Source organism: Python bivittatus, unplaced genomic scaffold (assembly GCF_059951505.1).
Source record: "Python bivittatus isolate LINGU-HERP-01145 unplaced genomic scaffold, Pbiv_v1 ctg000670_np1212, whole genome shotgun sequence".
In the NCBI taxonomy this organism is placed as follows: Eukaryota; Metazoa; Chordata; class Lepidosauria; order Squamata; family Pythonidae; genus Python; species Python bivittatus.
In genome coordinates, this window is record NW_028277094.1 from 12,098,065 (window position 1) to 12,111,821 (window position 13,757).

The window sequence follows — 13,757 nt, forward strand, 5'->3', positions numbered from 1 at the left end:
AGGAGAATGTGCATCTCACATCCCCACCCAGGCCCGATAAGACTATGGGGCTGAGATTTGGGGCAATAAAAATAAGACTGCCAATCTGGGTGCAAGTTGGCTTGCCTGTCTGGAAAGTCTAGGGCGCCCCCTCGTGGCCGAAAGAACTCCAGCGGCAGGCATTTTCATTGTTCTGGCAGGATGCTTTACTCCCTGGTTGAACTCCTTTACTCACGGGTAACAAGCTGCAAGGTTTGATTTTGGACTTCACCGTTAATGTTCTTTAGCCCCCGACAGACTGACTTCTGGTTTAGTGGGTTGGGTGAACCTAGGCATTGTGTGAATGAACCAGGGTTCAAGGCAAAATGTGTTGTTACAAGCCTATCCAATGGTGATTTAGCCAATAAACTATAATTATGCAAACCATAGTTTAACTAGCTGTGTGAACCCAGCCTCTGAGTGTGGAGAGTGAAGGAAACAAAGAGGGGGGAGTTTATTCCCATTCCGTTTATACTCTTTTTAATGACGAAAAGAAGATTTCAGCCCAGTTTACCGGCTAACCGGCAGGAATGTGTTCCACAAACCAGGACGCTGCTGGTCTGGCCATGAAGGAAGCAGAGCAGATATATAAGACACCCACGGCTGAAACGAGGATTCCAAGCCAGAGCGGAGTTTAAAAGCGGTTTTGCTAAAGAAATCCAGATGGCAGGTTTATAAACCATTTTATTTCATCATCAACTGCTTTGCCACCATAATCCATTGCTGTGAATATGTAACAAGATGATCTCAAGGGTAGCTAACAGCTTGCTAAAGCCAGGATATACTTGCTCCTATGGACAAAAGACTTTTCTTTGGTGATAACGCTTTCCTTTTATTTATAAAAAATAGTTTCTTTAATCTCGGCACATTCTGCTCTTCAATTACTGGTCCCTGCCTTTTGGAGAACAGGCCCGGTCTCATCCCTGGCACCCTTCTCTCACACTTTTTAACAAACATCTGGGTCAACTTAAATATCTGTTTTTAAAAATGGCTTTCACACAGATTTTGGAAAAAAAAAAACGTCCAGGCAAAATACAAAACAAAACCAAGACAGCACATAGAACTGCATCGGCTGGGTTCTCTGGGTCCAACGAAGCTGGGGCAAGGCAGTAACCTTGAAGGTGGCACCTCGCGCAAAAACGAAAAACATGGGAATGAAAAACTCGCCCAAAGGAAGCCTACTGCGCTTGGGTCAGAAAAGGGAAGCAACGACGTTGTTGTGCTGGAGAGGCAAATAAAAGCAGCACCGTTACTTCAAGAATACTGCAGGAAGACGGAGCTTGGCGAGTACCCTTTCGCCAGCCGATCGAGGTTTGCCCCCTTGAACCAGGTGCCAGATCAGTCCTACGCCATCAGTCCACAGGAGCGCCCGGGGGGTCGCTGGGCCCAGAATGCAGCTGCCCAAGGTGGGAAGCCCACTCTGAAATCAGAACAAAGCCAAACCAAGTTTCTAGTCCTTAGGGAGGGGGAGATCGGCCGAGAGCGAGAAAGAGCTGGGACCTCAGAAGCCGGAGGGATGTCGCCTAAGACTTTCGGTGGCACAGCTCCCTCTCCACGGCTAAATCGTGCAGAAGGGGGCGTGCAAGTTAGCTTAAAATGGCAGGATAAATGATATAAAACAAGAGTGATTACGCAATCTTGCCTAATTTGTATGATTGATATTAACTGGCTTTTGTTTTCGTTTCCTTTTAAGGCGTGGCTTAAAAACACAACTCTGGTTACTGCATTTGCACCCATGACCTAACAGCACGTTAAATTAAAATAAAAAAAACTCAAGCCCATCTCAGACCCCTGAACCACTAGAAACTTTTTTTTAAGGCCTTTCCTTCCTTCTTTCTTTCTGGACAGAAGAGTCAGAAGTGACCGTGGAGACCAATTCCATTGCTGGCACCTCTCCAGAAAACTAGCCCTCGGATGGCGAAAGGAAGCTTTGGTGGGCGTGCCGGCAGCCGGGACGGGCACAGATTGTTTCCGTGGGCACTTGAGGAGATGCAACCGGGGAAGACGCAGGGCGGCTGGGCTGGTTCCCACCCCCCTCCGAGACCCCTCCTCGCTTTCTGCCTTGCCAAGCAAAACGGAGGGTCCTGAAACCAAAGGGGGCGGCCCACCCCCCTGGAAGCTGGCGAGCGCGCTTCAGTCGGGGCCGCGGCGTGGGGGCGGGGGGAGGCGGGGTCCCTTGCTCTTTAGACGCGCTTCATCCCTCGTCCCATCAGGCAGGCAAACACGGTCATCACCATCTTGGGCTTCACCTCCACCACGTCCTCGGGGAGGGCGTAGACGCGGGCTCCGATTCTCCTCGCCATCGAGACAGCGTACCTGGGAGTGAGAGAGGAAGGGGAGCCTCCTCAGGCTCTGGCAAGCTCCCGTCTGTGCACCCTGATCCTGAACCGGATGAACTCCCGTGGGATAAGTGGAGAGAGGGTGGGCCAACCCGCCACCAGAGCCCCGACGAAGGGAATGCTTGGCGAGGGATCCCGGCCGAGCGCCTCTGAATCTCAGAAGCTATTATGCCTTGTGATCCACCGCTAACGCCGTGGCTCAGTCTCGGGCGTGACCAGTTACAAGGACTTCCACAACAAACCGTGGTTAAACCAGCCTAGCGTGATGCCCGAGCCAGCCTTGCACAAGAGGAGGTCGGAAGGGCAACTAAATCTGGGCGCCTTACTTGGCATTGCTGTGCTTGTCTTCCTCTGAGAGATCGCCTGTCTTCACGAGGTCGTAATTTATGCAGCCGGGCTGGATCGCGTCAATTAAATCCACCACCGCCAAGCTGCTGCTGATACTTTTGTCCTGAAGAGGAAAACCGGGTAGCATCAGTGAGAACGGCGGACGCGGCAGGCGGGCCCCACGCAGCTCAACGGGCGGCGAGAGCACGGCGGAGCCCCGTCGCTGGAGGGGGACCGGTCTCTCGGCGATGCATCCGGTCTGCTTATCGCACGGCTCAAATGTGTGGCGGGAAGAACTATGCGCTTATGGGGTTTGTGGGAAGCACAGCCGACCTCTTTTTCTGGCAGCAAAGATACGAAAATGTTTCCTGGGGCGTCCAGGGTAAATTTTCCAACAATTTGTTGTCTGGAAACCAGACAGCTTTCTACAGATGGACAGGAAAACGATTACTGTCCTTCAAATAAATGAACAGAAACTCTTATTTTATCGCAAAACTCCTTTATTTTAACTTGTCTTCAGAGGCTCAGTAAGCCTTTAAAAATTCAGGTGCTGGACTGGGGAATACTTTTATAGGGCCTGATCTAAAGAGCAACGCCCATCAACTATCCCAATTCATTCGCTTCGCTAACCGAAGGAAGCTCCTCCTGGTCACGAGTTGGCCCCTTCTGTGAGAACAGGGCCTACAGAGCAGGAAACGGATGTAGGAGTTTCCCAGCATGGGAAGCGTCATATCTCAAGTACGAAAAGGGCACGAACCCTTTTTAACAGGGATGGCCTCTGACCGTGGCTGGTGGTGGAGATCAAGGCTGCAGATATAGGGGAACTGTCCTTTCCAAGCATGTTTTCATGAGCTCAAGGAGTTCAGGAATCCATTTGCCTTTGCAGCTTCATGGAGCAAAGAGGAAGAGGACAACCAGGCAAGAGACAGACGACGTTACCCACCTTAAAGCTCTGGATGGAACTTGATTTCCCAGCTTGTTTCAAGGTCGTGTTCACCCAATTTACAATGATGTCATCATTTGCTTTCTGACCATCTCCGAGATCCTGCATAACATTCAGAGTGTATCTGGACAAAGGAGAGACAGGAGAGTTTCTCACCACACAAAAACTGGGAAAAGTTTCAAAGGAGACTGCTACGTGTGTTTGGACCCCCAGAAATGTAACATTTTTCATGCAGAAGATCAGCCCCAAATGGCTTGAACTAAGTGGTATGATGTCAGGAAAGTGGTTTGTAGGCTAGATTTTTCTGGGCAACGGTGGCCTTCCTTGGAACTGAAGAAACTTCATTAGACCAGAAGGACTGTCCGTCCATCTTGCCCAGTTCTATCTTCTTCTCAATCACTTTGGGCAGATTGTTTAGCCCTCAGAGTCGTGAGCCCTCGTGCAAACTTTCTCCTGAATCAAGGAGGAAAAGGGGCCGTCCCCAGGGTCAGTGCATGTACACAGGGGGCAGGGCTTCAACGGTGCTTCAGTGACCGCCATCTTGCTTTCTTCAACCATCCACCCAGATGCCACCAGTCCCCAGGCCTCGCCCCTGCAGAACAACAACTAGAGACAACTCGGATGCAAGGGTACCTTCTCATCAGCTGCCAAATTACAGCCAGTGTGAGGGTTGGGTTCCCGTCATTGAGATCCTGCCCGCCAATGCCAACCAAGGAGAACTTGGCTGGATGCTTTCCTAGATCGACAGCATAGTTACAGTTTTCCAGCTGTTTGGTGAGAGAGAAGGAAATTGGGGGAAAGAGAGAGAGAGAGAGGGAGAGAGAGAGATCACAGTTAAATGTTAGGTTGGGCCAGGAAACTGCTTTATACTTGTATCTTTGTGGTCTCCTTTTCATCCCTCCTTGCTAGAAGTCTTTTGAGCTGGAAATGCCCAAGAGCTGGCCTTTTCTATAAGCAAAGCAAGGGACTTGCCACTGATGGGAGGCCATTATTTCACAGAGTGCAAAATGGGAGTCAACTCTTTGGCCTAGTCCTGCGTGGGGTCCCAATTTCCCCTTGCTGTGGCCCTCAGAGCCACTGCTGAAAAGACAAGCATGCTTTCCTGCCATTTTGAGATGAAAATCAGAAAACACTAGCATACACCCTAAAATAAGTTATCATACTTGAAAAATCCTCCTAACCATTTCCAAGAACATAGACTGCTTTGCTTATGATGCAGTTTCACCCACTCTGGAGCCCTCAACCCCTCTCGATTAGTAAGCCCCTTGGCCACCAAGAGATTGCCCATCCAGAGGGAAGAGAAGACATGGTACAAAAGAATGTTGTGACCCCAAAACTATGAATCAAAGTAGCAGTTCTCAAACTGTGACCCAGTGGGGTTCCCAGAAGCTTCTCAGGGTCTTTCAGTAGGACGCAGTCACCCTTGTGTCCTACCCCTGGAGGTGCGCAAATGTTCTGACCTTGGAAGAGGCCATTCCAAGTGTTACAACTTCAAAACAGAGTCAGGCCACTTCCAAAAGCTTTGGAATGGGGTGCTCTGGGGCTAAACTGTTCCAGGATGAAAATACTTTCCTTGGCTCTTCTGCCTTTCCTTTCTTCTGCCTGGTTGTGGAATGAGTGACGGGCAGAACACTATTCAGGTTTGAGACAGCACATGGAAGTACTTTAAAAACACAGGCTAAAGCAACAAGATTTCCCTGAACTTTGAAAATGGCTAGATTGGAAGCAAACAAGCCCCAGTACCTTCTTCATGTTTGCTCCAAGTTTAGGGTATGGAGGTCTGTTGACTTTGTTCCAGTCAACAGGAACTTTGATCTTTTCATAGAGCTGCAAAATCACCAGGGCATCCTGCAGGTCACTGAAACAGAAAGCAGAAATTTACTCACTGAGAAATGACCAGTCTAGTTTTCAAAGAAGACCTGATCGATGGGATCCTGGTCATTCCAACAAGGCCTCATGAATGAAAACAAGACTTACGCATAGAGATGATTCACGTGAGGGTTTACGCCAAGGGAATTCATCCAGTTCCGGAATGTCCGTTCTTCACGGGTTTCACCTAAGATACAAAGAGCCACTTTATTTAAGAAATCTATCTTTGCTTCTCTACACAAGGATGACACTACAGACACAGAACTAAGGCCACTGTCCTAAGAACGTTTGAAACAAGAAAGGAGGAAAATAAATCTTCAGGTGCACCAAGATGCAAATAGCAACTAAGAGGTAGCTATGATTACACCAGACAGGCTTCCAAAGAGGGCCTTCTCCCACCATCTTCTGAAGATGAGGGCATCCACAGCAACACCCACAGAGGGAGGAAGTCTGGAGGAAGGACCACTGAAGGCTTTGATGAACTGGCATCCTCCAGAAGTGTTGAAAGTGGAAAGCTTAATGTCCCAGCTGGCACAGGACTTCAGGGGCAAGGAAAGAGGGCTGACTGCAGGCCTTTCCAGAAACATCTGTTTTCCTCCCTTCCTTCCCTCCACCCACCCTTCCATTAATCACACTGCAGGAGAAAGTTCTCACCTTCCAGCAGTGTCCAGTCAATGTCTTGGTTTTCAGGTTTGGTGAGGGCTGGGTACTTGTTGAACAAGTTGGCCACAAATGCCAAATTCAGCTTGGGGTTGCCGCTCACAACATCTGCCGGGGTAACAAACTGCCGACAGCCCAGCCTATCTGCCTGCTGGAGCATGCACTCGGCCCTCTTGAGGTCGTCTTTCTCCTGCGGGGAAAGGAAGGAAGGAATGGCACAGGGGGGCTTTCTAACACTGATTAGATGAAGCCACTGCCTTGGGAGCAAGTCTTTTCAGAGGCGGTTTCTGAGATCTGGAGGGCAGCAGGGCCCACAGGGATGTCAAGAAAGCCAAGAGGGCAGCCATGATCACACGACTGAGGTGGCCAATCTTGTCTTTGAGATGCTCCTGATGGGAGGAGTTCCCTGTGGAGATGCCCTTGACAGCTACCATAGACTAACATGGCTCTCCTTCTACAAGGTCTTCAAATAAGCCATGAGATGTATTTGGATGGCAAAAAGCAGCCATTGTGCCCTGGATTAAAGGTTGCTAGGGGCTGCACAGAAGAGTGAGCACTTGAAAACAGAAGACAATCGACATAACTTGGGAAGGATCTTGCAATAACCACAAAAGTTTGGCCATAGAAATCATTTGGTGGGAAATACAGCTTCTTTTAACTATTCGTTGAAAGGTAGACCCTTTGGGAGCCCGGGAGTTTCAAGATTCCCAACAGGCCATACTCACGTTGAAGCCTGACATACTGATATCGATTTGTGGCTCTCCTTCCTTCTGTCCTTTGGGGGCAATTTGGTTGAGGAGGTGGTAGTACGCTCTGGAGTCCTGGAGGAGGCAGGATCAGAAAAAAGGCATGAGACGCAGCTGGGCTTTTCCAGCCCAACGCTATGAACTCATCCCACGCGACGGAACATGTTAATTGGAAGGAGGAATGGTTCCTGTACCTTAACAGAGTTATGGAAGTCGGAAAGCTTGTAAAATCAAAAGGGGAAAAAGCAAAGGAGAGAGAGTGAAAGGCAGTCCGGACAGCATAGGAGAGAAGAGAATTAAGAACGTTAGATGGACAATCACTCGGACGGAGAGAAGGCCGAGGCTGCGTGCGCCCAACCTTTTGACACTTCCGCAAGCAAGGAACGGACCAAGGTTTTCACGCCTCGGCCCCTGACAGATCTACACCTTGGGGGCACAGTCCCCATTGTGGCAACTGTTGGATGGAGATAGGAGCAACGGGCTGCACTCACTAGAGGAAGATGGCACGGTCAGACATCTCCCCAATTCCAGCTGACAGAGGAAGCAGACCGTAGCCCATCCCCCTGTCCCACCCCAGTTCCAGCAATAGCCTCCATCTCAGATATACAGCCCCTTGCCCCGGGACACCCATGTCTTGGGAAATGCCGTAGACAGCTGGCAGAGTAGCAGCGTCTTAACTGAGACCCCTCAAGACGATGTGGGCCCACTCTCCTGCTGGGAAGCCTTGACCGTGCTCCCAGCTACTCAGAAGCGGGATGAGAGGAGAGCAACATTTGTTCCACCTGGGCCCCAATAGAGGCAGTGGCTACTGCTACCCCAGTAATAGCACTGTCCAAGTCACTTAATCCAGACCAGGGCAAATATATCCAGGCAAGGGCTCCCTGGCAGGGCGTCCAACTCTAGAGCTCCCCTCTAGAGGAAGGGAAGACCTGTTTGGGCATACTCCCACCGAGACCCCCAATACCTTTATCTCGGAGCTGAAGTTGTTGATCTTGTGCCACCCAGCGTTCTCCAGGTGGAAGTTGGCCCACCGCAGGAGAAGCTCTTCTGGGGACAACTTCATCAGGTCCTCCAAGGTCTCTCCATCGCGCAACAAGGCAGCCAAAGCTGAAAAGAGAAGCAACACAGGAACGGAGAGGAGTCTCGCTGGAGGCCCCCAGTTCATGGTTCCACCCTCCCCGATGAACGTACTTCGTTTGCCTTGGATGTAACCCCTCATTTCCCCCAGGAGCTCATGAAGAACTCCCTTCATTTGATTCCCACAACTGCAACCCTGTGAGGAGTCTAGGCTGAGGGAACTGGTCCAAAGTCACCCCATGACCCTGCAGGGCTAAGGGTAGATTTGGACATGGGCCTCCCCAGTCCTGGTCCAACCCCTTGACCACAGCACCATGCTGGCTCTCGGAAACATCCAGAGAAACCAACTTAGCACCCAGTGGCTTACTAGAAGACTTTAAATGGTCTCCGCTAAATCTTAGCCTTAGATTTGATCTCTAACTTTATCTACAAGGGAAGCAAACTAACAGCTTTGAGGGTTATGTCCTCGGCAGATGTTTTTCCTTTTTGATTATGCTGGATTATGAAACCAAAATAAAGTCAAATAAGGGTCTTAATTTATGAGAAGCAAAAGCCAATTTATTAGATTTGGCCGAGAGAGAGCATCTACTTTAGTATTCTAAGAGGGAGGGAGCAAACTTCTCCTGCCAAAAGGTTGGCCTTTAGAAAACAAAGTTTGCCATCCCATCCTTACCCAGAAAGAAGTGGGATGCAATTCTGAATTAGCAAGTTTAGGAGATACTTTGGTTTAAGTGATAGTTAGACATCGGTTTAGACCAGTGTTTTTCAAACTTGGCCACTTTAAGATGGGTGGACTTCAGCTCCCAGAATTCCCCATGCTGACTGGGGAATTATGGGGGTTGAAGTCCACCCATCTTAAAGTGGCCACGTTTGAAAAACACTGGGTTAGACATTCTGCTGGCATACCCCACTCCTTGCACGGTGCTTAGATAAGTCAGTGTTAAGCACAACTCTCTTACCATCCTTTTACATTTTTATCCCGTCCTTCAAGTCTTCCCAGTCTAAGACTAATCCAGCCATGCTCCCACCCATTCAGTGCCCTCTACAACAAACAGTGGAAACTGGCACAGTTACACGGCCATTTGCACAAGGGCTTGTCCCCTGCCCGGAGGGGGTTCTCTTGCCTTCATTTTTGCTGAGCTCTATGTCTGCAAACAAGCCAATCTTGATGATCTGCCAGAGCAGGCCAAGGACCAGATGGGGCTTTCCTTCCCTTAAATCTTCTGCGCCAATATTGACCACGTGGCACCCAATGGCGGAAGCAGAATTCAGAGCCAAATTCAGATTTTCCTGCAAGCGAAGGAGCCATTTAGAAGGATGTCATATGGAGCCTGGAGGCTCTGCAGCACCAGAATCCTCTGGGAGGGAGATTCAGATCAGCTCATGGCAACACCTGAAATGACCACAAATCGGTCCCCCACCCCCACACGAATGGCGTCAAACGAAGGCCTCGCTGAACGTAATATTTAAAATTCCCTGCGTTGCAAACCTTGAACACAGTGATAGCAAGTTGCAAGCAACACAGAAACCCGCAGCTTTCTCACTCTGCCGGAGAAAGATAAGGCTTGAGACTCTGGTAACTGATCAAGAAAGGGAGAGAGAAAAGACAAGACAGAAGAAGGAAAAGAGAGGAAGGGGTCTAACTGAAAAGCTGGTCGGATAGCGTCTCCGCTTTCATCAGTGCCGAACACAGCCTTAGTCGGTCTTCCTCTTTGATCGCAATTAATATTTACTGAGCAGCCTCTCTTTTGTTGGGAAGGCTTCTGCTTTCAATACCCAACAAAGAGACAGCACAAAAGCCCCTTTTAATAATTAAAGGCACACAAAGCCCAACTCTCCTGTAGCCATTCCCTTGGCTAATGAACAAATCCGGTATTATTTAAGCCGGTGGGGGGGGAGGGAAAGACCTGGAAAACAATGGATCCCCACCTGAATTATGAATGGGGTAAGTTTCTTCTTGTTGATGGCTCGTTCATCAATTGTGTCAGGAACAGAGAGGTTGATCATTTTACTGAAGGGAGGCAAGAAGGAAAGTAAATACCCACACTGGCGTAGAGGGCATTGCAAACAGTCTCTCTTCAGCTTCCGCAGCTCCCTGAGCGGTTCCCCTGCACGCCGCCCACCATCTGCACCGCCCCAGAGCAGCGGCCTTACCACAGCACAATCCCGTCCCCGACGGCTTTGAAGAGGTCGTCCGTGTTTGGATTCATAGGAACGACGTGCTTGCAGTCCAGGTCATTCTCCAAAGCTTTGTTGATCCAGTTCACAAAGGCGTATTTCTCTTCCTCTAAAGTAGAGAGAGGCTCCGAGAGTAACGCCCGAGACACCAGTGAGAACGCACCACGCACAAAGCCCAGTGACACCCGGGGGTGGGGGACAGCAGTTCGCAAAGGCACGAGAACAGACGTGACACACGATGCACGTCCTCCCCTTGTTGCAAGGGCGCTGATGTTGAAGAGGTGGGGTTTGCCATCTCCACCATCTCGCCCTGTTTGCCCCCTCTCCCCCTGCGGACACCTCAGTCGATGCTGCATTAATTATTAAAGCCATCCTGAGACAGACTTTCTCCCTGCGGTCGGTCACTCAAGAATCGGAACTACCGACATAACGGATATTAGGTCTGTCAAAGAAGGTGGACGAGAGAAACAAACTGGAAGGGGTTTAACGATCGGGACTTTGGCGACAGAAAGTATCTGCGCGGTGCTGTCTACGGAACGTGTTAGGGTGGCTGGGAAAAGTTCAGGGCAGGTGCGAGAGCGGCAGAAAAGGGCCTCGTCCAGGAACGCTCCTGGCAGAGGCAGTCAGGTGAGCTGAACCTCCCAGGCGGTACCTGAGTACGAATGTTGGGTCCCTTCGCTGGAGAGCTCCGAAGTGCCCCCAATGGCACAGATGCCTTCCTTCCGATTGATGGCTTTTCTGAAGGTCTTGGCAATGTCGCTGCTTTTCACTTCTTGGAAGATCTGCAAGTGTAAACGAGCACCATTACTTCAGGGCCCGGAGGGACTTGCGGAAGCATCTGGAGGGCACCAGGGCGAGGAGGGTTGGGGTAAACGCCAGGAAGGTTTTTGTGTTGCTTCACAGATGCCAAAGTCCTAACTAGCTAGGATCTAGTATAATCTTGGGATACAACCCAGAAGAATTTCTGGGCACGACGCGAGGGGGGAACCGGGCAGCAGAAGAGTCCCACCCCAACCCCGAAGACTCCTCCGAGGGTCCCTTCGGTTTCAGCAGCAGGTCTCGGGAGCAGCGGCAATGTTTTTTGAGAAACAACAGGCCCAAGGGGACCTTCTAAAGGCAAGGTTCTGCATTAACCCAGCATAACTTTGGTTCTGAGCACACCCCCCACCCCCAATTGCTGGCTCTGCTGTTTTCAATATGGCTTTATTGCTTCATACATTTCAACTGTGTTGTACTCTACCCAGAAAATAGCTGTAACGGGGTGGTATAATAATAGGCTGAATAAATACATGGATTAAGGGCTGAAGGAACGAGAGCTGGATGGTCTCCCAGGAAAAGCCGACGCTCAGAGTTTTGGGGATCAGAGGGGTGGATGCAGAGGACCGACATCAGGACGGTTCCAGCCTTACATAAATGAACTCTTCAAAGCTGATCTTTCCGTCTTTGTTCTTGTCCCCATCAATCATGAGTTTCTGAATGATCTCTCTGACTTTGTACCCCGGGAGGGGAAGATTGGCTTCCTTGAAGAGTTCGTGCAGCTCATAATCGCAGATAAATCCATTGCTGTTGAGATCTTTCAGGTGAAAGACAAAGAGGAGATGGTAAAGTAAGGACCGGAGCAACACAGGGGTCTGATCTAAAGCCCCCCTAGTCCTGCCTTTGTCCCACAAGCCCACCATCCAAAGTCATCTGAGGCCACTGGCCACTTTCTGGTCAACTGCGAGTACCAGATCCAGTTAATTTATTTTTATTTATGTATTTGAATTTATTAGCCAACTCCAATGGATTCTGGGTGGTATACAAAACAGGAAAATCCATAAAAACAGATAAAATATCAAACCAAACGGGCAGCCCAGACTAAAGTGATCTTACAGACAACAAAAATCAAACAAAACAGGGGCCTTAGACAAACAATAATAAATCAACGATAACACATCAGTTGCTACCAAGCCATAAAGTAGCCTTCCCAAACCCAGATACTCTCCTTCCTCAGCCACCGTGGCCACCGTGGAGAATTCTGGGAGTTGAGTTCACGCATCTGGAGTGTGGCTGAAGATGGCCATAAACCCTGTTGTGTGATCCTCAAGGCTGGGCTCACATACCGCTGTAAACCCCCTGCCAGCGAAGGTGGTTTAGATAAAACCCCCCAACAAATGCTGATGATGGATCAGTTACAACCTCAGTTCCCTGCTGACCAGACTGCGGCCAGCTTCTCTTTTCTGCTTTCCAATGTCCTTGGAGGTGCTGGGTTTTGCCTTTTCTGCTCTGGGTCCAGCTCGCCCACGAGGGGCACTGCAAAGCCGCCACACCTGGCTTCCCGAAAGCCATGGGCATTGTGGCAGAGGTTCTAGGTTTTCCTACGGGTAGGCTCTGAACTGGGACCCCAAAACAGGGATGATTCTGGTCCTGGCCTTTGGGAAAAACAGGCCTGCATCCCCTGCGTTGCATGCCAAGATTCCCTCTGTTTAAACCCAGCAGCAGACTCAAGTCGGGCAGCCTCTCTCTTCTGCAACTTGGCACCAGGTGAGAGACAATTCGAGCTGGCCTCCTTCCCGAGAGTCTTGCAAGCCGCCAGTCGCTGTGCAGAGAGTTCAGAATTGGCAGTGGCTTTCTGAATGTTATTTCTCATCAAAGCGCCTACGGCGAGCCTGACCACTAAACATGCACTGGAGCTATTAAGTTCTGCAGAATTATTTGCAAGACTGATACATTCAGGTTTCTGTGACTCATTTCAGAATGAACCCAGAGAGAAAAGAGGTACTTTTTCTGCACGGCCAGGAAACACAGCCGTCATTTTTTAGAAAGGCTATTTTGGGACGGAAAGGGTGCGGGGTACGTTATCCACTCTTCCACCATCCACGCTCAGAAGACGCGAGAGAAACTGTATGCAGGTTCTTTCCCTCTCAAGATGGTGAATGGGGCTGACCCCACTTGAAGAGCAGAATTTTTGGGAGTGAAGGGTGTCTATCAAAGGAGCCCAAAATACCGAGGTCAATGGTGAGCATTATGACTTCTTTACCCAAATCAGAACTTAAATAAATGTAGCTGGTGAAAAGCAAGTGAGGCATCAGAAAATGTTCGTGATGGCAAAAACCGATGTTCTAGGGCAGTGCTTCTCAACCTTGGGAACTCTAAGAGGGGTGGACTCTTAATGCTGGCTGGGGAATTCTGGGAGTTGAAGTCCACCCCTCTTAGAGTTCCCAAGGTTGAGAAGCACTGTTCTAGGGAATCACTCCAACCTAAATGCACCATTCATGATGCTGGAAAGCCCAAAACCACTCACCAACTTTGGCAAACGCCTCCCTGAGTTCCTCCAACTCATCTTTGGATATCTGTGTAACGCTGGCCATTTTTGTGCATTAAAACACCACCTAAAAAAAGGAGCAGGGGGAGAGAGAGAAGAGAGAGAGAGATCAGTAAGTGAAGAACACAAACCCACATCCAACGAGATTCATTAATCCATAGAGGTAACCCAACAGACGAGAAGTCCGGCTGTTTAACTTCGCCAGGGTTATGTTATTCCGTTGCTAAAGACTTGCACCTCCCACCTGATGCAGAGAAATTCTCAGTACCGCTTGAGTTTTGAGGAAGAATTCTACA

At 49.7% G+C, this 13,757-nt stretch overlaps 1 protein-coding gene across 5 annotated transcripts in view; it reads right to left on the reverse strand.

The window, feature by feature from the left end:
* Positions 1-684: 684 nt before the first annotated feature.
* Positions 685-13,757, reverse strand: part of PLS3 (plastin 3) — a 35,711-nt gene continuing 22,638 nt past the window's right edge. For 4 of the 5 annotated variants that reach the window (XM_088151836.1, XM_088151839.1, XM_088151838.1 and 1 more), the window contains exons 2-17: positions 13,441-13,528; positions 11,567-11,730; positions 10,810-10,939; positions 10,134-10,266; positions 9,909-9,990; positions 9,104-9,269; positions 7,867-8,009; positions 7,097-7,123; positions 6,882-6,977; positions 6,151-6,346; positions 5,605-5,683; positions 5,371-5,485; positions 4,261-4,394; positions 3,628-3,751; positions 2,684-2,808; positions 685-2,334 (exon numbers count right to left, since the gene is read on the reverse strand). In XM_088151836.1, the coding sequence (XP_088007962.1) occupies positions 2,202-2,334; positions 2,684-2,808; positions 3,628-3,751; positions 4,261-4,394; positions 5,371-5,485; positions 5,605-5,683; positions 6,151-6,346; positions 6,882-6,977; positions 7,097-7,123; positions 7,867-8,009; positions 9,104-9,269; positions 9,909-9,990; positions 10,134-10,266; positions 10,810-10,939; positions 11,567-11,730; positions 13,441-13,507 (1,914 nt within the window). In that variant the 5' untranslated portion in view covers positions 13,508-13,528 and the 3' untranslated portion in view covers positions 685-2,201. The remainder of the gene's footprint in view (positions 2,335-2,683; positions 2,809-3,627; positions 3,752-4,260; positions 4,395-5,370; positions 5,486-5,604; positions 5,684-6,150; positions 6,347-6,881; positions 6,978-7,096; positions 7,124-7,866; positions 8,010-9,103; positions 9,270-9,908; positions 9,991-10,133; positions 10,267-10,809; positions 10,940-11,566; positions 11,731-13,440; positions 13,529-13,757) is intronic. The other variant, XM_088151840.1, reaches the window with a different exon arrangement.